Genomic DNA, 16,956 nt, shown 5'->3' with positions numbered 1-16,956 from the left:
CATGTTAGCATCGATTAGCGTAGCATGTTAGCATCGATTGGCTGGCAGTCAACATCAACAAAACTCACCTTTGTGATTTCGTTGACTATCGTTGCAAATGCATTTGCAGGTTATCCATACATCTCTGTGCCATGTCTGCCTTGGCATCGCCGGCAAAATGTGGAGACACTCTGGCACATTCAATGGGGTTCTGGCGGCAGATTTCGTGCCACTTTCGCATCTTCGGGCCAGTGGTGCAACTTGAATCCCTCCCTGTTAGTGTTGTTACACACCGATGAGGCATGATGTCTCCAAGGTTCCAAAACGGAAAATAACAGAGCTGAGACCCGGTGTTTGTAATGTGTTGAAAATGAAAATGGCGGCTGTATTACCTCGGCGACGTCACATTCTGACGTCATCGCCTCCAGCGCGATAAACAGAAAGGCGTTTAATTCGCCAAAATTCACCCATTTAGAGTTCGGAAATCGGTTAAAAAAATATATGGTCTTTTTCCTGCACCATCAAGGTATATATTGACGCTTAAATAGGTTTGGTGATAATGTTCCCCTTTAACATCAATATTTATGGAACATGTCCACAAAAAATCTAGCTGTCAACACTGAATATTGCATTGTTGCATTTCTTTTCAAAGTTTATAAACTTACTGTCAAAGTTAGTTTGTGACGAACCCCAAGATGCAGAGAAGGAGGCAGGCATTTTGCAGGTAAACATGTTTTAATTAAAATACTAGAACAATAACAAAAGGGGTACAACAAAAAGCGCGCACGAGGCGGATTACAAAACTAAAAGAGCTAGCATGGGAACTAGAAAACAAAAGGAGCTTAGCATGGAAGCTAGCGGGTAGCGAGCAGGAAAACAGAAGCCCTTACTTGTTGGATGAAAACGAAACGTAAGCAGGGAACAAAAGACAGTAAGCTACAAACAGATACCGAAATATAGCTTACCGCTACGCTGCAATGACACGACACGACAGGAGCGACAATACGGAAGTGACATCGACAATAATCCAGCACTGACTGGATGGGAAGACAGGTCTAAATAGGGGCGGGCTGATTGACACCAGGTGTGGCCAGGTGCCAATCAGCCGCAGCTGAGGGGATACAGCACTCAGGGAGAAAGACAGGAAACAGACAAAATGAGGGACGGCGTGGCGCAGTGGGAGAGTGGCCGTGCGTAACCCGAGGGTCACCGGTTCAAATCCCACCTAGAACCAGCCTCGTCACGTCCATTGTGTCCTGAGCAAGACACTTCACCCTTGCTCCTGATGGGTGCTGGTTGGCGCCTCACATGGCAGCTCCCTCCATCAGTGTGTGAATGTGTGTGTGAATGGGTAAATGTGGAAGTAGTGTCAAAGCGCTTTGAGTACCTTGAAGGTAGAAAAGCGCTATACAAGTACAACCCATTTATCATTTATAAAATAAGAGCGCTGACAGGAACTAAAGACAGGAAATACTACACACACACAGAGAGGAAAAACTAAAACACTAACAGTCAGGGGCAAGCCTGACACTTACATCGGATGGCGGTATAGCTCGGTTGGTAGAGTGACCGTGCCAGCAACTTGAGGGTTGCAGGTTCGATTCCCGCTTCAACCATCCTAGTCTTGCCGTTGTGTCCTTGGGCAAGACACTTTACCCACCTGCTCCCAGTGCCACCCATACTGGTTTAAATGTAACTTAGATATTGGGTTTTACTATGTAAAGTGCTTTGAGTCACTTGAGAAAAGCGCTATATAAATATAATTCACTTCACATTCATATTTTGTTAAAGTATTATTCAATAAAAATACTTATAAAGGATTTTTGAATTGTTGCTATTTTTAGAATTATTGATGAAAAATCTCACGTACCCCTTGGCATACCTTCATGTACCCACAGGGGTACGCGTACCCCCATTTGAGACCCGCTGGGCTAGAAGACCGAATGGCACTTCTACTTCTGGTTGAAAGCTCTAAACACAAGTCTTAAAAATGTCGTCATAGTACAAACAATAACACACGTTTTCAGTGTCTTTGCTTGTTTTTTCATTTAAACTATTAGCATCACGACCCTGCGATGAGGTGGCGACTTGTCCAGGGTGTACCCCGCCTTCCGCCCGATTGTAGCTGAGATAGGCGCCAGCGCCCACCGCGACCCCAAAAGGGAATAAGCAGTAGAAAATGGATGGAAGGGGCATCACGACCATCAGTGAAGAAAAATCAGTCAATTTAGCTGCGCTGTTTTACAAGCCGCAGGGTTCAAAGCATAGGAAAGAAGTAGCGGCTGTCTGTGTTGCATTCCTTCAACCATAAATCAATCACCCTGTACTACTTTAATACAAATTTATTAGACAACTTTAAGAAAAATCCATAAATCAGCTGTGCTGTTTTATAAGCCGCAGGGTTCAAAGCGTAGGAAAGAAGTAGCGGTTGTCTGTGTTGCATTCCTTTAACCATAAATCAATCACTCTGTACTACTTTAAGTGTGTTCAGTGTGCACAAATTGAATATTTACATATCTGTTGAGGGAATGTTGTCCTTCCTTTGACAAAATGGAACACCTTAGAACACGGGTGTCAAACTCTGGCCCGCGGGCCAAATTTGGCCCGCCGTGTAATTTAATTTGGCCCTTGAGGCAATATCAAATTAACATTAGAGCTGGCCGTGCCGCTGTAACACCGCATTCACCGCTAATACTTCCCGGGAGACTCCTGAAGTTCAGTGCCCCTCCCGAAAATCTCCTGGGGCAACCATTCTCCCAAATTTCTCCTGATTTCCACTTGGACAACAATATTGGGGGCGTGCATTAAAGGCACTGCCTTTAGCGTCCTCTACAACCTGTCGTCACGTCCGCTTTTTGATCATACAAACTGCGTGCCGGCACAGCCACGTAATATATGCAGCTTTTACACACACATAATTGAATGCAAAGCATACTTGGTCAACAGCCATACAGGTCACACTGAGGGTGCCCGTATAAACAACTTTAACACTGTTTTCAATATGCGCCACACTGTGAACCCACACCAAACAAGAATGACAGACACATCCGCAGCGAACACCACATACAGAACAAATACCCAGAACCCCTTGCAGCACTAACTCTTCCGGGACGCTACAATATACACACCACGCCCACCTCATTGTTATTTTATTTTCAAATTTATTAGCCTGTGAAAACGTTAATGTTGATATTTACCTCAGAGGGCTGTAAATGGAAAAGAGGCATTATTTTTTTTTTTTTTAATGTACCGTTGATGTTTTTTCGTTTGTTTTTTGATGGTTGCTTTTGCATGATTAAGTTATGTAAGCGCTGCTTGTTCCCAGATTCAGTGTTAAAGCAAATCAGTGTGAAAACTGAGCAATAATTAACGTTTTATTCATGCACTTTCTCTTGCTACTTCAAGGCTTGATTGTTTAAATCGTTCTTATTGTATTTTCAAATTTATTATGAGCCTGTGGAAAAAGTTTATTTTTGATATGTACCTCCGAAGGCTGCAAATAGAAAAGAGGCACAAGATTTTTATTTAAATTTTGTTTGATATATTATTATTATTTTTTTTTGAGACTCGATGTTGCACGCCACTATAAAGTTACATAAGCCTTGCTTGTTCAATATTAAACACAAAACTTGTTTGGGTCCCTATTAATAATTTGTTCAACCTCGGCCCGCGGCTTTGTTCAGTTTGAAATTTTGGCCCACTCTGTATTTGAGTTTGACACCCCTGCCTTAGAAGTTACGAGCTTTGGCCTTGGTTTTGCTGGAAAAACAATAACACAATGACCTCCCTCTGGTTCTTATCTATACAAACACACACATTTTATTCCCCCTTGTTTTAACGGTGTTAGGATGTACCAGGTGCAGAGAGTGAGAGGGCACTAGAATGTTTTTTTACTTTCAGTTATATATATCTATATAATCGCAATAGACACGTAATCATTAATAAAAAAAATGTGTCGGTTGCATGAAAAAATGCATTCGCTCTCTTGTAACCAGGCAACACAGGGAGTAATCTCTGATCAGTGGGAGTGACACGCTGACAGCCAATCAGGTAACAGTATCAACCTTAAGGTTTGCCTGCGCCGTCATGTTGTCTCGCGGTTGATTCTTTGCATGGAGTGAGAAGAGAAAACGAGAGCTGCAGAGAGCAAAGAAATTGTGTATAAAAGAGGTAAAGTCTCCACGACACTGTGGCGGTTTTTGGATTTTTTTTTTTAGAGGGACCATAATCAGACCAATGTGGTCTTTAAATTATGCAAGGCATTCGTCCCCCATTACATGCTCACCCTTTAGAGCACAGCTGTGGCACTAAAACTGCAGAAAAGAGTTAATAATAATAATAATAATTAAAGCTGCAAGCAGCAATGGACAGGACTGACTTTTGCTGTTGATTCCTGCCTTTAGTCAGTCAATCAATCAATGTTTATTTATATAGCCCCAAATCACAAATGTCTCAAAGGAAAGCACAAATCATTACGACTACAACATCCACGGAAGAACCCACAAAAGGGCAAGGAAAACTCACACCCAGTGGGCAGGGAGAATTCACATCCAGTGGGACGCCAGTGACAATGCTGTCTATGAGAAACCTTGGAGAGGACCTCAGATGTGGGCAACCCCCCCCCCTCTAGGGGACCGAAAGCAATGGATGTCGAGCGGGTCTAACATGATACTGTAAAAGTTCAATCCTTAGTGGCTCCAACACAGCCGCGAGAGTTCAGTTCAAGCGAATCCAAGACAGCAGCGAGAGTCCCGTCCACAGGAAACCATCTCAAGCGGAGGCGGATCAGCAGCGTAGAGATGTCCCCAACCGATACAGGCGAGCGGTCCATCCTGGGTCCCGACGAGCGGTCCATCCTGGGTCTCGACTCTGGACAGCCAGTACTTCATCCATGGTCATCGGACCGGACCCCCTCTACAAGGGAGGGGGGGACATAGGAGAAAGAAAAGAAGCGGCAGATCAACTGGTCTAAAAAGGAGGTCTATTTAAAGGCTAGAGTATACAGATGAGTTTTAAGGTGAGACTTAAATGCTTCTAGCCATTCAAATTATCTTTACCTGCACATTACCTACCTTCCCTGCATCCTGGGGTCACACTGGCTCTTTCTTCTTTCACCATTCAACATATCTTTACCTGCACAGTACCTACCTTCTCTGCATTGTGTGGTCACGCTGGTGCTTCCTGCTTTTAAGCGGACATCTTGAGACGGCAGCAGCGCAGCAGCATCAGCCTAGCGGTTCTTTGAAGGCTCGTAAAATCAAAACCGGAGCGGTTATTAAAACTCTTTTCGCAACTTTTAATCAGAAGGGTTCACTCTCTCTCCTGTGCAAGTTTGAAGCCGACACAACAAACGCGCTCAGAGCAGATAATGTTTGAAAAAAGGTGGCGGGTTTTTACAAACCTTTTGTTTTGAAGGGGTGATTGCAAACTTCCTGTTGATTTTTGCTGAAGGATGTAAATTAATGAAATGTAGGTCTAAGTGAGACCTACATAGAGGTTTTTGTTTCACGTCTGTACGACATTCCTACCAGAAGTTACAGGCAGCTTTCTGCCTAGGAGCAGTTTTGCCTGTGTTTTATTCCTAGGGGGTGCTAGAGCGCAATTTTGAGTTTTGGGTTTGTTTGTTTTTTTATTTGATCGCATTTTCGCCAGTCCTGATGTGTGTGTTGAGTTTAGTGAGTTTTGAAGCATTTTAAGGGGGTCAAATTACAGCTCAAAGAGGCAAAAATGACTTTTTTTTAAGGAACTTTTTGTTTTGAAGGGGTTTTTGCAAACTTCCTGTTGAGTTTTACCGAAGGATGTCAGTTTATGAAATCTAGGTCTAAGTTAGACCTACATAGAGGTTTTCGTTCCATGTTTCTACAACACTCCTAACGGAAGTTACAAGCAGTTTTGTCTGTGTTTCTTTCCTAGGTGGCGTTAGAGCGCAATTTTGAGTTTTGGGGTTGTTGTTTTTTTTTATTAGATGGCAATTTTCAACAGTCTTGATGTGTGTGTTAAATTTGGTGAGTTTTGAAGCATGTTTATGGGGTCAAATTGCAGCTCAAAGAGGCAAAAATGACATTTTTTAGGAACGTTTTGTTTTGAAGGGGTTTTTGCAAACTTCCTGTTGATTTTTGCTGAAGGATGTCACTTTATGAAATCTAGGTCTAAGTCAGACCTACATAGAGTTTTTTTGTTCCATGTTTCTACAACACTCCTAACGGAAGTTACAAGCAGTGTTGTCTGTGTTTCTTTCCTAGGGGGCGCTAAAGCGCAATTTTGAGTTTTTTTTTTTTGTTTTTTTTTTTTTTTTAGGTGGCAATTTTTCCCAGTCCTTCCTGATGTGTGTTAAATGTGGTGAGTTTTGAAGCTTGTTAAGGGGGTCAAATTACAGCTCAAAGAGGCAAAAATGACATTTTTCAGGAACTTTTTGTTTTGAAGGGGTTTTTGCAAACTTCGTGTTGATTTTTGCTGAAGGATGTCACTTTATGAAATCTAGGTCTAAGTCAGACCTACATATAGGTTTTTGTTCCATGTTTCTACGACACTCCTAACAGAAGTTACAAGCAGTTTTGTCTGTTTCTTTCCTAGGGGGCGCTAGAGCGCAATTTTGAGGTTTTTTTTGTTTTGTTTGTTTTTTAATAGATGGCAATTTTCGCCAGTCCTGATGTGTGTGTTAAATTTGGTGGGTTTTGAAGCATGTTTAGGGGGTCAAATTACAGCTCAAAGAGGTAAAAATTAAATTTTTTAGGAACTTTTTGTTTTGAAGGGGTTTTTGCAAACTTCCTGTTGATTTTTGCTGAAGGTTGTCACTTTATGAAATCTATGTCTAAGTCAGACCTACATAGAGGTTTTTGTTTCATGTCTCTACGACATTTCTAACGGAAGTCACCAGCAGTTTTGTCTGTGTTTCTTTCCTAGGGGGCGCTAAAGCTCAATTTTGAGTTTTTGTTTTTTTTAAGTGGCAATTTTTGCCAGTCCTGATGTGTGTGTTAAATTTGGTGAGTTTTGAAGCATGTTAAGGGGGTCAAATTACAGCTCAAAGAGGCTGTGGTATAATAATAATAAAACCTTAGAAATACAATAGGGTCCTCTGTCCCAAAGGGACATTCGGTCCCTAATAATGTCCGCAGTAACCCACCACATAGCGATTGGATTTCCTATTATGCAGCTCATTTTTATTTCAATCAACCAATCAATGTTTACTTATATAGCCATAAATCACTAGTGTCTCAAAGGGCTGCACAAACCTCAACACAAACCACTACGACATCCTCGGTAGGCCCACATAAGGGCAAGGAAAACTTACACCCAGTGGGATGTCGGTGACAATGATGACTAAGAACCTTGGAGAGGACGAAAGCGACAGTTATTGAAATATCTTGTGTGACATCACGCACAAAAGTGCACTTTATTTGTTTTAAACCAGGGGTCGGGAACCTTTTTGGCTGAGAATCCAAATATTTTAAAATGTATTTCCGTAAGAGCCATATCATTTTCTTTTCAACACTGAACACAACTAAATGCGTGCATTTTTAAGTAAGAACAACATTACTAGAGTATAATAGGTCTCGTATTCTTTGTAATAACATGATATTATGAAGCTAACTGTGGAGGGGCGTGGCCTGCGGGCCTGCAGCAAAGCGGGGTGTGCCAGGACCGGCCTCGAAATCAGCAACAGTGCGTACATGGCCCACTTGGGCCTTGTTATCTAATCACCTGTCGCTCTGTTATAAGCAGCAGCCGGGAGGATAGACAGGGTTAGAGCTGGAGCCAGAGCGCGAGCGAGAACAAAAGAGAAAAAGACAATTGCTGGAAAGCAACTGAGAGACTTATTAAAATTAAAAAAAATATCGTAACCCTGAAAAAGGCTTTCATGTCGGTGCTTGGTGGCCTGAAGAACCCCCAGGAGGGCAAGCCCTAAAAAAAACTATAATAAATAAATCATCCAATTTCTTAAATATGTGCAGTAAAAAAAGGATGGATGGATTCAAATGCATGAGCATGTTTAATATTTTTAACGTCATTTTTAACATTTTGATTACAAGTGGAATTAGCCATTACTTATCGTGTTAAGCAGTGTCAGCTCAGATTTATCCGAGAGCCAGATGCAGTCATCAAAAGAGCCACATCTGGCTCTAGAGCCATAGGTTCCCTACCCCTGTTTTAAACTATTGTAGTGGCGTTCTGTACAAAAAGTGTCGTTTTGATATGTCATCTTAGTGACATCATGCACAAAAGTGCACTCATAGCTTGTTTTAACCTTCGTCTTGTGTTAGGGTCGGCACCGACCCGTTTTAGTTTTTAAATGCATAAAAACACCACATTTATTTTTTGCATCAAAGCTTTTTGACTTTGTCAGGAGCCTCTTTGTCAACAAAATAAAACATTTTAATTTTTTTCACTAAATTATAAAATGCTCTGGTAGAAATTATGCCCTTGGTGTTGTTAGGGTCGGTTTCGACCCAGTTATAAAAATAAGATGATAAAGCAATGATAAGAGCCAAAACTGAACACACTGACAGCCAGCTCCTCTCCCAAGCATGTGAGCTTTAGTGGATTCTCATTTTACCTTGTTATCCTGTACAAAAACAAACAAAAGACGGACACTAAATGTGTCACTTTTTGCCACTCTGATTTTGTTTTTTTTATTAGTTTTGGAACTAGTAATCTATTTCTCTTGGTTTCATTTGCTTGATTGGTTGTTGTTTGTTTGATGTTGGATTTCTGTTGCTGAAAACAATACTTTTTAGCCTTTTTCTTGAAGTAAATATATATGGGTCGAAATTGACCCGTAACACCATATATGTTACTATAGTTAAAATTCTTAAAATGAAAAAATAAATAAAACACATTTATTTAAGAGATGTGTTCTAATACCCCTTAGTAATAGTTAGGTAACACAACAACCTTTTTTTTATGTATATGATTCTCTTGAGGTTCGTTTTACCATTTTTAAAAATTGAAATCGAGGGGTATACTGACAAAAAAAGGCCCAATGGCCCAAACCAATAATATTAAAACCAATATTTTCAAGGATAAGGAAGCCTAACGAGGTAACCAAGAGATGAGAAACAAATTGGATGATGGATAATTGTTTTTAGTGTATTTTACAGCTGATTTAAAACATGGGTCAAATCCGACCCGTTAACATAATAGATGGTAACAGAAAGCTAACACAAGAGGAAGGTTAAAATGTCTCTGACAATCTTGCACTTTCTGTTTTGGAAATGACATGAATGTTTGTGACACGGCTTGAGATCTTAATATGGTGTATGTCAATTCCTCTCTGCGTGAAAGTTTAAAAGTAGCATATATGAATGCAGTATGAAGAAGAATGTTTAAATGTAGACACATAGAATCATCACACTGCTGTGATTATATGCATCAAGTGTTCATTCGAGGCTAAGGCAACATATGGAGATATATATCCTGTCTCGCGATATGGCCTAAAAATATTGAGATATTAAAAAAAAAAAAAAGGCCATATCGCCCAGCCCTACACCTAACCCCCCCCTCCCCAGAAGTTGGAATATTGACTTCAATTTGCGTTGAAATGTCAGCGTAAAAGAGGCCGCAGACTCCTTGTGGCCCGTCTTGTTTTCTGTGGCTGCAGATGATCAACATGCTGGCGCACTTGCGTGCGAGGAGGCCCACTCCCCCGAGTTTGGGAACAGGCTAGGCATTGTCCTGTCCCGCTCCCCACGGGTTCACACGGTTAACACAGCGCCAACACACACACAGCTGCCATTGTGCGACACCCAAAGTGTAATCCGACGAGACTCGTGGGGTATTCTACAGACGTATATTCTATATATTTGTGACTTTGTGACATGGTTTATTTACAAACCCTGTTTCCATATGAGTTGGGAAATTGTGTTCGATGTAAATATAAACAGAATACAATGATTTGCAAATCATTTTCAACCCATATTCAGTTGAATATGCTATACAAAGACAACATATTTGATGTTCAAACTGATAAAAATAATTGTTTTTTGCAAATAATCTTTAACTTTAGAATTTGATGCCAGCAACACGTGACAAAGAAGTTGGGAAAGGTGGCAATAAATACTGATAAAGTTGAGGAATGCTCATCAAACACTTATTTGAAACATCCCACGGGTGTGCAGGCTAATTGGGAACAGGTGGGTGCCATGATTGGGTATAAAAACATCCATCCATCCATTTTCTACCGCTTATTCCCTTTTGGGGTCGCGAGGGGCGCTGGCGCCTATTTCAGCTACAATCAGGCGGTAGGCGGGGTACACCCTGGACAAGTCGCCACCTCATCGCAGGGCCAACACAGATAGACAGACAACATTCACACTCACATTCGCACACAATCAACCTATCCCCAGGTGCATGTCTTTGGAAGTGGGAGGAAGCCGGAGTACCCGGAGGGAACCCACGCATTCACGGGGAGAACATGCAAACTCTACACAGAAAGAACCCGAGCCTGGATTTGAACCCAGGACTGCAGGAACTTCGTATTGTGAGGCAGACGCACTAACCCCTCTGCCACCGTGAAGCCGGTGTAAAAACAGCTTCCCAAAAAAGCTTTCACAAGAAAGGATGGGGCGAGGTACACCCCTTTGTCCACAACTGCGTGAGCAAATAGTCAAACAGTTTAACAACAACGTTTCTCAAAGTGCAATCCCAAGAAATTTAGGGATTTCCACATCTACGGCCCATAATATCATCAAAAGGTTCAGAGAATCTGGAAAAATCACTCCACGTAAGCGGCATGGCCTGAAACCAACATTGAATGACCGTGACCTTCGATCCCTAGACGGCACTGTATCAAAACCCGACATCAATCTCTAAAGGATATCACCACATGGGCTCAGGAACACTTCAGAAAACCCATCCATCCATCCATTTTCCACCGCTTATTCCCTTTTGGGGTCGCGGGGGGCGCTGGCGCCTCTCTCAGTTACAATCGGGCGGTATGCGGTGTACACCCTGGACAAGTCGCCACCTCATCGCAGGGCCAACACAGATGGACGGACAACATTCACACACTAGGGCCAATTTAGTGTTGCCAATCAACCTATCCCCAGGTGCATGTCTTTGAAAGTGGGAGGAAGCCGGAGTAGCCGGATGGAACCCACGCATTCACGGGGAGAACATGCAAACTCCACACAGAAAGATCCCGAGCCTGGGATTGAACCCAAGACTGCAGGACCTTCGTATTGTGAGGCAGACTCACTAACCCCTCTGCCACTTCAGAAAACTACTGTCGTTAAATACAGTTCGTCGCTACATCTGTACGTGCAACTTAAAGCTCTACCATGCAAAGCGAAAGCCATTTATCAACAACATCCAGAAACACCGCCGGCTTCACTGGACCCGAGATCATCTAACATGGACTGATGCAAGGTGGAAAAGTTTTCTGTGGTCTGACGAGTCAACATTTTAAATTTTTTGGGAAATATTCAACATCCTTTCATTCGGACCAAAGGGGAAGCGAACCAGCCAGACTGTTATCGGCGCAAAGTTCAAAAGCAAGCATCTGTGATGGTATGGGGATGCATTAGTGCCCAAGGCATGGGTAACTTACACATCTGTGAAGGAACCATTAACGCTAAAAGGTACATACAGGTTTAGGAACAACATACTGTATGCTGCCATCTAAGCGCCGTCTTTTTCATGGACGCCCCTGCTTATTTCAGCAAGACAATGCCAAGCACGAAGCTTGGCTTCGTAGTAAAAGAGTGCGGGTACTTTCTTGGCCCACCTGCAGTCCAGACCTGTCTCCCATGGAAAATGTGTGGCGCAGTATGAAGCGTAAAATACGATTGCGGAGACCCCGGACTGAAGCTCTACATAAAACAAGAATGGGAAAGAATTCCACTTTCAAAGCTTCAGCAATTAGTTTCCTCAGTTCCCAAATGTTTGAGTGCTGTTAAAAGAAAAGGTGATGTATCACAGTGGTGAACATGCCCTTTCCCATCTACTTTGGCACGTCTTGCAGCCGTGAAATTCTAAGTTCATTATTATTAGGAGTTTGAACATCAAATATGTTGTCTTTGTAGCATATTCAACTGAATATGGGTTGAAGTGATTTGCAAATCATTGTATTCCGTTTATATTTACATCTAACACAATTTCCCAACTCATATGGAAACGGGGCTTTGTACATTTGTGACATTGCGCAACACCAAAAGTGTAATCCGACCAGACTCGAGGGGTGTTCCGCAGACGTGTATTCTATATATTTCTGGCTTTCTTATTGTGCGACGAGAAAAGCAAACTGCTGTGTACAAATTTTTTAAGCTGGTGGTGACAAAATAAACGCCGACCTGACCCCAGCTGTCCTTTTTTCTAAACTTGGGGGGGAAAAAAGCTCGCCTGTCACTGTCAGCTGCTTGTGTCCTTTCAGCAGACATTTTTTTCTTATCTAATCTTTTTTTTTTTTTGCAGATAAATATGCTGAATTCGACCTGAATGACCAAGGCGAGATAGGTGAGTCGACTCAAGGCCAGGAAACTGCGACTAACACATGCTCATATTTTTGTTTATTATGTTTAGTGGTAGTCGTTCTTTACGAGCATGCTTAAAAAGTCAAAACAATTCCAATTGATATATTTGTTTTATGAATTATGTACAGTATTTCTTAATGTAAAAACAAAAATACTGATCTATTGTTAGCCATCATCAGTCATCTTCTGCAGTGATATTACCAAAACAAAATAAAAAACACTTTATAGTTGCAGTCGTTTCCTAGGCATCAAACCTGGGACCTTTTTTATTGTGAGACACACGCACTATCCACCATGCTGCCACCTTTACACTAGTTTAATCCATTATAGTAATGCTGCCTGAGGCTGAGCCAATCAGTGCCTGCGATACTGAACAGCATGCTTTGATTGGTTTAGTCTAATCTAGTGGCCAATAAATACTGCAGTGGTAATGATTTGCTTAGTCCATTTAGCCGTTTTATCCGTCATAAAACCTTAATTTAATATACACAATTTGCAAAACTGAATCTGCAAATTTCAAAGTGTGACGTCGTGAAGGACGACCGTGTACCCACCTGTTTAGGCGCCCAAATAATGGAATGGTGCCCCTGAGACTTAGGGGAAAAAAGTTTGAAAATCAATGTCGACTTCATCAAAATCACCAAGTACCACGTCAGGTAAAAACTTGGCTCTCCGCATACCAACAAAATAATCAAAATTGAAATACAGTAGCGTAGTAGGCCTAAATATTAAATAAAAACAAGGTTTTATTTAACGAGTATATTTAATATTTTCGGCCACTATAAAATTACACACAGTTTGAACATTAACACTGTTTTAATATAGGGAAATAAAACACTAATTTAATCAAGTGGTTCTTTGGCAAAAAACATATCTGTCTGCAGCCGCAAAAAATTAAAAGCCGTATAAGTCTTATAATGAAGGCGACCCGTGTAAGTGTCTATATTAGCTATAGTAGCCTACTATAAAAATGACTGTGTCGCAGGCTGAAGCAAATCTTTGTTTCTGTTGACAGAAATGTTGAAATTTAATATTTATTCTACATATTTTTACAACTTTAGAAATGGAGATGTCCGATAATGGCTTTTTTGCCGATATTCCAATATTGTCCAACTCTTAATGACCAATTCCGATATCAACCTAGTCGTGGAATTAACACATTATTATGCCTGATTTTGTTGTGATGCCATGCTGGATGCATTAAACAATGTTTTTACAAATTATTATTACAAAATAAATCAACTCAAGTTATGGAAGTAAAAAATGCCAACATGACACTGCCATATTTATTATTGAAGTCACAAAGTGCATTATTATTTTTTTAACATGCCTCAAAACAGCAGCCTGGAATTTGGGACATGCTCTCCCTGAGAGAGCATGAAGAGGTTGAGGTGGGCGGGTTGTGGGGCGCATCCCGGAAGAGTTAGTGCTGCAAGGTGTTCTGGATATTTGTTCTGTTGTGTTACGGTGCGTATGTTCTCCCGAAATGTGTTTGTCGTTCTTGTTTGGTGTGGGTTCACAGTGTGGTGCATATTTCTAACATTGTTAAAGTTGTTTATACGGCCACCCTCAGTGTGACCTGTATGGCCGAGTATGCCTTGCATTCACTTTTGTGTGTTAAAAAGCCGTAGATGATATGTGATTAGGCCGTCACGCCCCTTATATTTTTGTCTAGGTGGAAATCGGGAGAATGGTTGCCCCGGGAGATTTTCGGGAGGGGCACTGAAATCCGGGAGTCTCCCGGGAAAATTGGGAGGGTTGGCAAGTATGACTGGGAGATGCAACTGCTCTGTACTTCTCCCTACGTCCGTGTACCACTCCGTACAGCGGCGTTTTAAAAAGGCATACATTTTACTTTTTGAAACCGATACTGATATTTTCCAATGTTACATTTTAAAGGATTTCTCGGCCGATATTATCGGACATCTCTAATTAGAAACCATTAATAATCAGAGGCTACTCAGAAGGTGAGATAACTCCTGGAAATGACTGGCTTTTATTGGCCAAGTTAAAGGAAAATGGCAGGCCGTCTTCTTTTAATAGATTTATTACAATCTTTGGGCAAGCTAGGTAATGTTTGCTGTGGTCTGGAACAACATGGCACACAAATGACTATCAGGAATACAGCCAATATTACGTACGGATCATGTCTCATGAGACATGCAAAAATAAAATATATACAAATAGGATAAAAGTAAAGGATATTAAATGAGCTCAAATATACCTACAAATGAGGCATAATGATGCAATATGTACATACAGCTAGCTTAAATAGCATGGTAGCATCGATTAGCTTGCAGTCGTGCCTGACCAAATATGCCTGATTAGCTCTCCAACAAGTCAATAACATCAACAAAGGGCACCTTTGTGCATTCCCGCACAGTATAAAACGTTTGGTGGACAAAATGAGACAAATAAGGAGTGGAAGATTTTACATGTAAATAAACTGTTAAGTCAGTCACAGTCCACACTATGGTGAGTTCAAGAACAGCCGAAATTAGTAGGACAAAACAATGTCTCCAAATATGCCTGATTAGCTCTCCAACAAGTCAATAACAACAACAAAGCGCACCTTTGTGCATTACCGCACAGTATAAAACGTTTGGTGGACAAAATGTGACAAATAAGGAGTGGAAGATTTTACATGTAAACAAACTGTTACGTCAGTCACAGTCCACACTATGGTGAGTTCAAGAACAGCCGAAATTAGTAGGACAAAACAATGTCTCACCAGTGAAGCAAACACACAAACGTATTAAACAATGGGCTTTCTAACAATTGGGAAGGTTTTTGTCATGTTTGTTCTAAAAAAAACAAACATACTAAAACAAAAAATATATATTTTTTCCCCATCTTTTTCCATTTTTAATCCTTTTTTAAAAATGTTCCATTGTGCCACTAGGGTGGCACTAAAAAGCTGCGGGTTGCTGACCCCCCACACTAGACGGAGCTTGTGAAATTGGACCAAAAATACAAAAACAAATATGTCTGGAGCCGCAAAAAATTAAAAGCCATATTACATACAGATGGTGTGTCATGAGATATAAATTGAATTAAGAGGACTTAAGAGAAACCAAATGAGCTCAAACATAGCTACAAATGAGGCATAATGATGCAATGTGTACATATAGCTAGCCCAAATAGCATGTTAGCATCGATTAGCTTGCAGTCATGCAGTGACCAAATATGTCTGATTATCACTCCATACAAGTCAATAACATCAACAAAACTCACCTTTGTGCATTCATGCGCAAGCTTAAAAGTTTGGAGGACAAAATGAGACAGAAAAAGAAGTAGCATAAAACAACGTCCTAGAAAGTCGGAGAAAGTTATACATGTAAACGAACTACGGTGAGTTCAAGGACCGCCAAAATTAGTAGGACAAAACAGTGCTCGCCAAATACTCAAATCAGTAAAGAATGTTTAATGTAAATAGTTTGCTTTATAACAATTAGGGAGGTTTGTGTAATGTTTGTCCTCCTACAGAAACTATATTAAAACAAAAAATATATTTTTTTCCTCATATTTTTCCATTTTTCATACATTTTTGAAAAAACTCCAGAGAGCCACTAGGGTTAGGGTTAGGGTTAGGGTTAGGGTTAGGGTTGCGGACCCCTGCACTAGTGGCACCGTTTCAGAACCCCCGCTTTAACTAAAGGCTTAGTGGCCACATGCGTGGACAGCACCTTTTTAGCTCTTACTTCGAAAATTGTGTACACTACTGAATCGGGGTCTTGTGGACACTTATACTGCCATCTGGTGGTGTTAGAAGAGTAAAAAACACAAAGGAATTTGGAAAAAAAAAAGTGTATAAATAAGAATTAACATGTCACTAAACATGAAGTACACGTTTGTGTACTTATGGCCTAAGTACATCATATCAAAAGATGATTATTAGTTTTTATTCTAATTAGGGTCCAATAAGCCCAAATAGCAAAGATAAATAAAAAAAGTATGTAAACAAACAGCTCGGGCCTTAAGAGGTTAAGACGTTGACAGTATCTGAGACTGTACACATTTTTGTCTCTTGACGTCATCATGTAATCGGTTCCACAATCGATCTTATGCATGCTCTAGAGCCGCGGGTTGCGGACCCCCGCACTAGTGGCACCTTTTCAGAACCCCCGCTTTAACTAAAGGCTTAGTGGCCACATGCGTGGACAGCACCTTTTTAGCTCTTATTTCCAAAATTGTGTACACTACTGAATTGGGGTCTGATGGCCACTTATGTGGACACTTATACTGCCATCGGTGGTATAAGAAGAGTAAAAAATACAATGGAATTTGGGGAAAAAAAGTGTAAAAATAAGAATTAACATGTCACTAAACATGAAGTACACGTTTGTGTACTTATGGACTAAGTGCATCATATCAGAAGATGATTCTTAGTTTTTATTCTAATTAGGGTCCAATAAGCCCAAATAGCAAAGAGAAATAACAAAAAGTATGTAAACAAACAGCTCGGGCCCTAAGAGGTTGAAATGTTGACATTGTCTTAGACTGTACACTT

The 16,956-nt window shown here is 40.9% G+C and overlaps 1 protein-coding gene across 1 annotated transcript in view; it reads left to right on the top strand.

Moving 5' to 3' along the window:
- Positions 1–16,956, top strand: part of LOC133557507 (allograft inflammatory factor 1-like) — a 55,966-nt gene that overhangs the window by 19,593 nt on the left and 19,417 nt on the right. Inside the window, exon 4 of the mRNA XM_061907986.1 lies at positions 12,388–12,429. Coding sequence (XP_061763970.1) covers positions 12,388–12,429 — 42 coding nt within the window. The remainder of the gene's footprint in view (positions 1–12,387; positions 12,430–16,956) is intronic.

The sequence above is a fragment of the Nerophis ophidion genome, linkage group LG08 (assembly GCF_033978795.1).
Source record: "Nerophis ophidion isolate RoL-2023_Sa linkage group LG08, RoL_Noph_v1.0, whole genome shotgun sequence".
Taxonomy (NCBI): Eukaryota; Metazoa; Chordata; class Actinopteri; order Syngnathiformes; family Syngnathidae; genus Nerophis; species Nerophis ophidion.
The sequence above is the reverse complement of the archived record's forward strand: the minus strand, read 5'-3'. Positions and strand labels throughout refer to the sequence as shown.